Source organism: Halichoeres trimaculatus, unplaced genomic scaffold (assembly GCF_033239565.1).
Source record: "Halichoeres trimaculatus isolate MK-OKI-2021-1 unplaced genomic scaffold, fHalTri1.1 fHalTri1_scaffold_22, whole genome shotgun sequence".
Classification (NCBI taxonomy): domain Eukaryota; kingdom Metazoa; phylum Chordata; class Actinopteri; order Labriformes; family Labridae; genus Halichoeres; species Halichoeres trimaculatus.
The window spans coordinates 13,774,425-13,785,618 of NW_027437200.1; the positions used below are offsets into that span (position 1 = coordinate 13,774,425).

The 11,194-nt window shown below is 39.4% G+C and overlaps 1 protein-coding gene across 2 annotated transcripts; it reads left to right on the top strand.

Annotated features, from left to right (window-relative positions):
* Positions 1-841: 841 nt before the first annotated feature.
* myoz2a (myozenin 2a) lies at positions 842-10,985 on the top strand. Of its 2 annotated transcripts, XM_074662130.1 has the most exons (7): positions 842-894; positions 2,351-2,390; positions 3,256-3,345; positions 4,214-4,380; positions 6,878-7,001; positions 9,184-9,367; positions 10,535-10,985. In XM_074662130.1, exons 3-7 carry the CDS (start codon positions 3,264-3,266, stop codon positions 10,758-10,760), a joined length of 783 nt encoding a protein of 260 aa, XP_074518231.1. In that variant the 5' UTR covers positions 842-894; positions 2,351-2,390; positions 3,256-3,263; the 3' UTR covers positions 10,761-10,985. The 2 variants fall into 2 exon arrangements, with proteins under 2 accessions (XP_074518231.1, XP_074518230.1); XM_074662129.1 differs by lacking the exons at positions 842-894; positions 2,351-2,390 and having other exon boundaries at positions 2,536-3,345.
* The last annotated feature ends 209 nt before the right edge of the window (positions 10,986-11,194 follow it).

The following is an 11,194-nucleotide window of genomic DNA, read 5'->3' on the forward strand; positions in this document are numbered from 1 at the left end:
TTTTTAACCTAAATTCAAATGTCTGACCTTTCTGGCTTTCCGTTTAACTCACTATTTCACTTTTATTTAAGTTTGAGATAGATAGTTCAGAAAGGGGTGAGGGGTGCGAACAATTGTCTGAAGAACGGAGAACATAAAGCTCCATCAGGATTTCCAAGGCAATAATCTGTCTTAATCTCAAAATTCGAGTCTGTTTACAGTAGCTATTTCCTGTCAGGTAGGTCATGTTCTCTGCCCATAGCATTTAAAAATCACCTTTTTAAAGTAGTGGAAGTGGTTTTAAGTAAATATATATATATGTATATATATATATATATATATATATATATATATATATATATATATATATATATATATATATATATATATATAGTATAACTTTAAGATGTAATTGACGCAGCAATAAATAGTACATAAGTAAAACTCAGTGTCTTTTAGAGGATTTTCAACATGAGACTCTGCCAAAATATTATTTCTTCTGTGGACCCCCATCTTCCATGAAAATTATAGTAGTAACATTTTTGTTTTCATACCTTTGGGTAGATGATAGGGATGCTAACTCCTCATATGGGCTCTCCCGCTTGTTAGCTGTATTTCTTCAAAGTATCTATCTTTTCTTGCTGGCTGAGTCCCTCACAGAGAGTTTAAATGTGCTCCCTGCGTTCTTCCTTTTCCTTTTTCCTTCTTGGCGGATACGACATCTTGAAATCATATTTTACCGCGCATTTCTATCTCCGTCCATTCAATATTTACGTTCGTGTACCGCCAACGTCCCCACACATCCGGGTAACTAACCAAAACGTGACGTCAAACACTCCATCGAGACTTTTTTTAAATGACACCGGAATAACCGTTAAGTGCTGCACTGTTTCCCCTCATATAGATAGCCAGTCGGTGAGTAGTTAAGCTGTAGGACACTGAGTTGTATGTATTTGTGCTTATTACTGCATCGTTGGTTCAAGCCTGCCAGTGTAACTATTTCCAAAAATATCTGATTTTCTTTCTTCTGTCTCCCTCAAAGTACAGTCAACACATAACAGACTAAAGTGTCAAATAAAAAAATAGAAGGTGACAACAGCCGCGTTTTTCCATAAAAAAATACCCTCCTTTTACCAGCGGTCCGTTCTGATCATGATGATAATCTAAAAGGTGATGCCAAATTTTAAGATAACTTATTTGTGTACAAGCTAATTTGTGTCTTCCCTTATTTAAATGTAGGGCACTCTACCTATCCCTAATGATTAAAAAAAAACCCATCTCTATACATGTTTTTTCTTCTGTTTTATTCAGTATTTGATGAATCAGCACTACATTGAGTAGCCCTTTTTTTTCTAAGTTTGCCTTCTTTGGTTCTAGGTGTTAGCTGCAACATAGGAATACCAATGTTGCTGCTGTATTCATCCATTAAGGATGTAAATATTTGTCAAATCAAGAACATGAATAAGGCCTACGTGTAAAATAGTAAATACCACCATTACATTACACAAAAACTATAAAACAAAGTATGCTATTTTCACACACACACACACACACACACACACACACACACACACACACACACACACACACACACACACACACACATATATATATATATATATATATATATATATATATATATATATATATATATATATATATATATATATACATGTCTCGGAAAAACAGCTGAGCCTTGTTGGTGTAACAAGTTGCAGCTAAGATTAAAGTGGCAGCTTATTCAAGCCACGTTTACCAGCGATAGCCCAGCCTTTTTTAGCTAGCTTAATGGAATACCCCCTTGATGTTTGGGGTTTTTGTCATTGTTTCGTTTTGTTTTTACAATGTTTACTGTTCATCTTTTACAATGAGCTATTTTAAGCTAACAGTCATAACCAGTAATTCCCCATATGAGTCATTTTAGCCAATAGTGGAATGTTTTTACTCCCTGAAATACAAATTTCAAACACTTGGGGTCAAAAAATATGAAGGCTTTGTAATTAAATTCTGCATACCATGGAAACAGCCGAAGCAGCCTGAGGCTGGACACAAGTCCATGTAGATGGTAATATCTGATGGATCATTCGAGCCTACTGTATTAACAGTAGCTGAGAGAGAGAGAGAGACATAGCTCAATGTAAGCGTAGTGGCAGTGCTCTATATTTAGTCTACCCACAGCTTGTGCACTAAATACCAATGACAACAGACAACATGCAGTCACTCTGTTAGTGTGGTCAGGCTTCAGTCCCCTCTTCTCACACACTCACCCCATGACAAGTCCCGGTGCTTGGGAGTACCAGCACCCACACAGGTCTGTTTGCCCAGACTGACCCTCCTACCTCTCACCTTTCTAACTTCTTGCTCCACGGAGGCAGAGCATACGATTCCCCCCTGAGGAACCTTCAGGACAGGTAAGCCATCACTTGGGCTCCCCACAGGTGTGCTGTCTGAGTCTAAAATGAGACTTACTCTTTGGAACAATCACAATTCTCTTTTACACCTACTGTTCTATGTACATACCATGTCAATCACACATTTTGCCTTGTGTCAGCTTGAAGAGAATGCGTTTTTGATTATTGCATGTGCTATTTTGTCTTATTGCTTGACGTTCTTATATAACATCCTGACAGCTGCAAGTTGAGAATAAATGCAAAGCGACTCCCCCAGTTTTCTGAAAATAAGATCCTGAAGTCAATTTTCTGTTTCTAAAATTAAACTCTGCAAACTTGTTATTCATCTTCAGGGCTGAAACCAGTTCTTTCCAAATGATGCCAAAGTGATTTGCATGCTGATCACGCTTTGTAACTTGCTGTGAAATAATCCTTTGTTCCTTCAGAACTCTTCTGAAGTGCAATGAGGAATTGAGTTGTGGTCTACTACAAACTTTCCACTTTGTGATTTCATCCTCTGTCTCACGTGTTTGCTGTGACAGCACCATGTTCTCTATCTGTGTCCTTTCAGTCCACTTGTGTAGTTTCAAACATATTGATTCCCAGACCCCTGACACAGCTCGTTGCCATGTCTGAAGAGCATGTGCTTGACGTTTAACAGCCCAAGGTTATTTAAAGGGATGTGCTAACTTTGCCCTTTTCATTGCCCCAATAAATTCTGTCTACTTCTGCGGGTCTTTGTGCGGGATGTGTGTGGTCGATGTTAGCGAATCGATGGCAAACATACTGCCACGTTGTCTTGCTTTTGTGTTTGCTGTATGTTTGCACAAGCTGTACTGATGTGAGCTGTCTCCAGTGACTTCTTGCTTCATGCTGGTTTCTCTAGGGGCAGCCATGTCACAATTCTCCACCATGACGACCAGGGAGAGGAAAATGCAGGCCGCAGCAATCTGCAGGGAAATTCAAGCCCAGGAAGGTAGCCATATATATTCCTCTTCACTTCCTTTCAAATCCCTGCGAGCTCTTTGTATCTCTGTTTCTCTTGTTGCATCCTCTGCTTCTGTTTCTATCTCACCTTCTTCCTACATCCTGCTGCTTTCAGCCCTTTCATATAACACGTTAACTTAACACATATTAAATTCTCTGACAGACATATTTTACTGTAAACTCCCCCTCACCCTGTTTGACATACACGTGCACTGGACCCTGCCAGATTTACTTTAAAGAGCGTATGAGCACACTATTTCCCAGGGCAGCAGTTGCCAACCCTCCTACCTAGGAAGCTGACTATAAATACACAATCAAATACATTTATGGGCCAAAGTAACTAATCCCTTTGTCGTTGTCATTTAAACATGCTATTTCAGGATAAGGCCAGCTGCGTGGCTATGGGTGGGGAGGGTATGAAGGCTACTGACAGCTGAGAGATATTCTGGCAAATTATGGGTCCTCACACTTGGATATAGACCTATGACATCTCCATGATCAGCATGCAGTAGCTAGCATGCAGCGCTAACCACAAAACAAGCACCAGGCATGAGTGGATTACAAGGGGAGATAATTCCTCGTTCATCATATTGGCAGGAGTACCAAGTCAGCAATCCATGTAGAGGGCGCCTTTTTTTCTCTCGCTTTGTTTTTGCTGCTTCAGGATTGTTTTCTTTTATGCTGTTTGAATATAATTTGCAGTGAGACTTGATTACAGGGAGAATAGTGAATCAGATCAACTTTCAAAAATACACATTACACAAGCTTTAAAGTTGCATAGAGTCCTGTCAGCATGACTTCTAATTGATGAATCAAAGGATGGTGTTTTGGATCTTTTTTTTCCCTCCTGTTTCCAGATGTAGAAATGGATCTTGGGAAGAAAGTGAGTGTGCCTAAAGACATCATGCTGGAAGAGCTATCCTTTGCCTCAAACCGGGGCTCCAGACTCTTCAAAATGCGTCAGAGGCGGTCAGAAAAGTACACGTTTGAAAGCATCCAGAACCAAAACAACAAGCAGATCAATGTAAGCACACTCTGACAGCAAGTTTTATTGGTACATTCTTTTTTTTTTTTTCAACACATAGGTAATACACAAGATCACTGGCACACCTACAGTTAGACTAAATCATCAAAGCTGCAGACACAACCTTTGGGTTAATCAGAAAGCTAGAACCTGAAGGAATTTAGCATAGCTTAGCAGAGAGACCACAAACATGAAGACTTGAACTGAAGTTATAAATAAGAAACTGATGATAAGGCTGGAGCAAGAAAGCAATATTAGTGGTTGCTTAGCATATAGATTAGGGTTGATAGGGTATCTGTCCACACTAGCCAGTCTTGAAGAAGAAGGTTAACAATAAAAGCTCTAGACTTAAAAGTCATCAGTCAATGTGTTTATTTTGAATCTTGAGTAAGCTAGCAAGAGTTAGCTTGGCGTAGTGTAGCATGAGTCATAATTTCAGTGAATAATGCTCTGCTAGCTTATTTTTTTTCTTAGCTAAAACTTAATAGCTGTGCAAATCAAGCTAGCATCTGGAGGCTAGGCTCTTAGTTTAGCATTACACGACAAGATTCAGGATGTAAATATCTAAGCTGGTTCGGTGAGTTTTTAGCAAGACAGAAAATAACACATAAAAACATATAATGTTTCATATTAGCTACAAAGCTAGAGCCAAGGTGCTAATGTTTTTTTATCAAAGCACAGAAAAAGAAAAATTCAAAAAGAGAAACAAATATCACTTCTCCTAATATGGTAGTTGGCATCATTTGTAAAAGGATGTATTGTCACATTGCTGCACTACCAGAGTGTTTTTATTCACACAGCCGTCCATTTGCACCACGTTTCCCCACCTCACATTTAAAAACATTAGCACAATACCTTACATCCTGACAGCATATACGTGGAAAAGATTAAGTACTTGAAGTGTTTATTTGACTCGTGCTGAAAACTCGCAGCAGTACAGTTGTTTTAGCCATCCAGCTGGTCATAAGTAGCTTTATTGATGTCCCTCTTTGTGTATAAGCTGGCAGTTTGCCAATCCAGCGTTTTCTTTCCCAGCAGCACTTATCTAAACTTGATCTGGTCACACATGAAACAATTAATGTACTAAAGCTCTCAGTAAAATCGAAACAAGATAATAAAATAACCAGGTTTGCCTTTTTTACATCTTATTAATTAGCAACAGCAGTGACATCCTCTTTCATTCAGCGGTGTGGCGCCCTTGTGTATTTTTCACAGCACTTTTTAAGTCCACAGATAAAATAATTATTACGCTCCAGGAAGTTTTTTTTCTCCTCATCTTTGAAGTGAGTGGGACTCACATATCTCTGGTTTGTTTATTGCTTGAGGCAACGGAGGGATTTTGTTTCAAGTTGTCAACATTTCCTGAGGAAGTCCTGGAGTAAGTCATCATAAATATCTTTCAGAGGGATGAAAGCTGGCTGCTCGGGCTGCAGTTTTATGTCTTCCCCTGCTGTACAAAACAATGTCTCTAATGTAAAGGAAAGTGTGTGCATAGATGATTTCTCAGCTTGTTGTAGCAGTGGGAAAATACTTAAAAGGAAATCAAGGTGAACTGCTTTCACTCCACATGCAAAAAAGTAGCAGCCTACAACACCACTTGACCACATACAGATCTCATTTCCCAGATTGAGCCTCTTTTCTCACAAGATCTGTCGCTAAGAAACCCAATATGCAGTGAGATACAAAAGTGTTCATTATATGTCTCAACATATGGTCCACCTAATTGCTGTAACTGAAACTTTTAATCATATCATGTGACATTACTGAGTAGTTTCAGTTTGCACAGTTGTTGGTTGCACAAAGACAGAGATTTTTAAAACAATCTTCTGCAGCAGATGGAGACTGACATATTTTTGTGTTTTTAAACTATCATGAACAGCTTGACTTATTTGAAAAACTAATTATAAAAACTTTGCGTGAAACTCTTTGGTATTTATAAATGCACAGTTATATTTGCACTTCCCATTTTCACAACATGAATTAATTATGCGTCGTCAAAGATTTTATTTCATTCATTTAACTTTTTTATTTTCCTTTTACAGGTAACTTTACTGTTTGTAATTGCTTTTATTTTCGGCTGTCCAAAAGAAATTTTAAACTCAGTGTATTAAAACTACTTTATAGATTGTAATAGTGCACAGTCAATTGTTATTTACCATCAAGTGATGATTGGCAACCATTCCCACTGGGTTATGAGACTTCCAGATGACTAACCACTTAAGACCACATGGTTGTTCATATAGCTGGTTGCTGGAAATGTATTGCTGCTTAACTTTATACATCTGCTTCTTAGTGGAAAAATTAAATCAAAGCAGGATACAATGTTCAGAAACACTGAATTACTTTAAAAGACAACACAGCAGCATGATCATGCCCCTTCAAGTAGATGTTTGGTCAACTTCTGCTCCCTCAGTGGAAAAACGTTCACTCCCTGACATACCAAACCCAACACAACTTTTCATTTCAGGTCAGCTCACCACAGTGTTCTTTCTTTCAGGACACAGTGGCCTGTCAAACCCAGAACGGCACTGACACAGACCATCAGATAGCTGAGAACAACTTGGACACCGAGCAAACACCAGATACAACAGTTGTGCCAAATCCAGACAGTATCGCCCCGGGTAGGTGACAATGGTGATAGGATGTACCAGAGGACTGGAATACCGATACATTTAGGAGAGCCAAAACCATTACAGTGGTGATATAATGCCGGTAAAGCTGGAATAACAGACCAGTTGGCCTCTGTTTAACTCTGTGACCTTACTTCTGGTTCCTGTTCTGACAGTTTGTAGCCCTGAGCTGTGTTTTTTTTTTATCCAGAGTTACATCTTACAAAGTTTTTCTTCTTATACTGATAGATTTCATGTGCCTACATAAAACATGTTTCTGCCCCTGGTGGATGTGCTGTGTTTTGATAAGGATGCAGCTCCTCTTCATTGTTTGTACTCACTCAGGCTTTGATCATGTAGAGGAACATTTGCCTGGAATCTGCTGGCCCCAGGCAGAAAATGATTGCACATTGTTCCAAAACCTTCTCTTTGCCTGTCTCCTTTCTATCTCCCCCCCACTCCTTTGTTGCACATCTACTCCTCCACATCCATGTGTTTCCCTTATTCTACACCTGTTATTTTTACCTTCTCTTTAGTCATTATCAGCTCTGACCATCTCTCCCTAAAACTGTTGAGTTTTACCCACAGGAAGAATTTCCTGTTTGCCTCCCGTGCCACTGATACCATCAGGTTTGCTCTCATATCCTCCCCTCATGTCTGAATTTTGACTGGTTGACACAAAACTAATACTGTTTTAGGGATGAGTACATGGCTGCACAGGGGTGGGTGTTATTTCTGGAGCTCTGGACCAGACACCACCTTTTAGTGTCTGAATGAAGTCACTCCAGCTGTAAGGGGAATCAGGCCAAAGTGCATTAAGTATCAAATGGTAAGAAGTCTCAAAATAGCACAGCCAGTCACCCTGGGGTGCGTGTCGGAAGCCCTTACACTTGGAGAAAAAAAATATTTTTACCAGGCTCCATTGAAACTTCTGGATTCCATCACAGCATTAACAACAACATATTGTAGATTTGATGTGGAGGTATGAAGAGCTTTCAGTCGAAAGTGGTTTTATAAGATGTGAGTGAATAACTTCAAACATTTTTTGAAAGTGAGAGGGAGTTTTGTGCTATTTTCTAATCAAAGCCAAAAAATCATCAAATATATCTTTCTTATTTAAATATTTTTCTTAAATGCTGCCACATTTTTGTGTTTTAAAATACTAGAAAATCCCTGAATGTGCAAAAATATGTTTCTCTTGCTCTCTGTCCATCCTTTTTATCACTTTTAGGGTCCCTCTTTCATCCACACACAGACCTGGGTGTGTGACAACCCTCTCCCACAAGAATATCAGCTCAGCCAAACGTCCAGCCACACAAACAATATTACACTGACCTCAGAGCAACTTTCACACAATGTTTTGTAATGGATTCTCCCCCCAAAATTCTGTCAACTTCCCCTGCAGGTCTGTTTGGTCTCTCCTGCTTCCCTCTTAGAGCAAAGCGTAAACTCAGGAAGGGGGATTGTTCATTGTGAGAGGTTAGGACGTGACACAACGCCCTGTGTTATGTAATGCGTGAGTGCACAAGCCCCCCCTGAGTGAAGCGCTGGGTTTGAAGGATAGTGCTTCGGAAAGGCCTCTGCCATCAACACACATAGAGTACGCGGGGAGACATACATGCAGGTTTGCACATGCACATTCTGAGAAACACAGGGAAGCTGTCCCTTAATTTGATTAGCTGTGAACATTAATGAGGGATAAAGTGCAGGGCAGAAAACAAGCGGGGGGTTATGCAGTTTAGACCACTCAGACTGCTGTTAATGAGTCCCACATTGACTTAAACTTACAAACCTCTTTTTAATATTTTAGTTATGATGCATTGTGCAAGAATAACATGCAATAATGGTCAGAAAATAAGTGTTAGTCATCACTAAAAATCATACAATAAAAGCAGGCAGTTATAAAACTTTTAACCCCAGGACTGTGTGGTACACCATCAATCTCTTTCCCAAGTGTACTCATGATCTGCTGAATTGTAACTTCAAAAAAAACCCAAATGTGTTCTTCATGGTTAGCCTGTTTTAGTCCCAAAAAGATTATGATCTGTCTCACAAATTTCACCATTTAACACCAAAAACAGGGGAGAAATTCCAAATCCTAACACAAGAGTGCTTTAGAAAAGACAACAACAGATTTATATTGACTCCAAAAAGCTCCGTTTTCACTCAATGTCTGTGTTGCAAACCCTCCCAGGGTACGGAGGTCCTTTGAAAGACATCCCTCCAGAGAAGTTCAACAGCACAGCTGTGCCAAAGTCCTACCACTCACCCTGGGAGCAGGCCATCATCAACAACCCCGGCCTGGCTGACACTCTCATCACCTGTGTGCCGGCACCAGAGCCAAAAGTGGATCTACCCGGGTACAAAAGCTTCAACAGGTACTTGAACAAATGGAAAGCAAGTCAGACAAAGAGTAAGAGCAAGAGAGCAAGAGCAAGAGCAAGAATTCAAACTGAAGGCTGAATATCTGTTATACAATGAGACTGAGTAACTATTTATTTAGTTATGCTGCATTGGCTGCTGTATGTAAAAAATGTGTTTTCATGTTTCAAAAGTGAAGCCAAAATCCTTCCTAACATCTTGTGCTGGGGACATAATTTAAAATAGGGTAGGGATCGGCTGATGGAGTCATGCTAATAAAATCTGGCTGTTCCGACCAAAACACATTTTTAACTTAGTAAATTGCAAAATATCCCTGTTCTTTAGAGTTCACAGTCATATTGTCTTTTGTGAGTTTAAAGTTAAATATCTGTGAGTCCTATTTTTACACCTATTGCCTCTACTCGCAATGATCTTCCGCACACAAAAGCTAGATCATTCAGTGAGCTCTAAATCCTGATGTTATAGCCGTCTTCATAACATCAAAAAGCTAATTAAAATGAAACTTCTTTGTGAAATGTTAGCTTCAACAAAAACAACATGATAGGACTAGGGATGGGTACTGAATTAGGTACTTTTATAGGTACCGACCAAATTCTGTCAAAAGTACCGGGTTCCAATTCACGTAAACCAAAAGGTACCATTGTTTAGGTATATAAATGCATCCTTGTTACTGTGAGGGAGTGGAAGAGTGAGTGATTTACCATACTGGACATGAACACAGCATTGCAAGGTTATATACTTAAGAATAAATATGTTAAATTGAAAACTTTTGGTATTCTGTTATTAAAAAATGATATTTTAACCACCTAAACACAAAAAAGTAGCAAAATTGGTACTGTTGAGTTCCTGTACCGATTGCCAGGTACCGGGCATCAGTACCATATCGTTTCAAATGTGAATGGTACTCATCCCTAGATGGGACTGAATGTGAATAACAGAAACTGTTTTTTGGAAAAAAAGCATCAGACCTGTATTTTACTTTTCAAATATGATCCATATCCCATCTGTTTATATTGGAGACCTTTACTCCATGACCTGTACTTTAGTCAGTCTAGAGAACTCCATATACTTGGCTTCACTTTTGACGACTTTTTGGGATGTTGAATTTAATGTATTGACTTTTAGACAACATAAGTGAAAAACTTGTGCTGTGTCAAATGCAGGGTAGCAACCCCATTTGGTGGCTTTGGCAAGGCACCCAAACCTGCACCCATCAAGTCCCTCAAGGTCGACCCCCTCCCTGACTTCCCTGAGCTCCAGGCAGATACAGCGATCAATCGACCTTCCTTCAACAGATCAGCTCTGGGCTGGGTGTCAGCCGGCGATCCCGTCTCCCTCCCTACAGTTTCACTGGAGCCTGTGCTCATCCCTGAGTCAGATGACCTTTGAACCCGTAATGTGGTCTCTTGAAGATGCTGTCCTGTTAGTTAAGACAACAGAGGTTTTGATGACTGAGGCGATGTGTCAGTTCGTAACAGACTGAAGATCAGGGAAAACATCCTGTCGGGCCTTGAAGGTCGGAGCTTCCATGTTTGCAGATGATACCTTAGTTTTTAAAGGATGTTTAGTGCCAAACTTTAGCTAAACATGAACAATAACCCCGTAGACAGAGAAACCAATCAAATAAATGAAATCAGTTGTAAATTAATGTGCATAAGAATAATTTATTCTAGAGACAAGTTTTTGCTCAATAAAATGGTATATGATGCAAAAAGTTCAAGTTATTTTTCCTGTTTTTCTGCATGAATTTTATATTTTGCCTTAAGAATTGTGATAAAATTCAAGATGCTTCTGTTTTGGGACATGTATGCAAATCCAAAATG

What these genes read in the sequence shown, in the direction of transcription:
- myoz2a (XM_074662129.1), top strand. Translation starts at nt 3,240, where the DNA reads ATGCTGGTTTCTCTAGGGGCAGCCATGTCACAATTCTCCACCATGACG. An exon ending in AAAACAACAAGCAGATCAAT is followed by an intron (nt 4,381 to 6,877) that starts GTAAGCACACTC and finishes TCTTTCTTTCAG; the next exon opens with GACACAGTGGCCTGTCAAAC. An exon ending in GGGTACAAAAGCTTCAACAG is followed by an intron (nt 9,368 to 10,534) that starts GTACTTGAACAA and finishes TGTCAAATGCAG; the next exon opens with GGTAGCAACCCCATTTGGTG.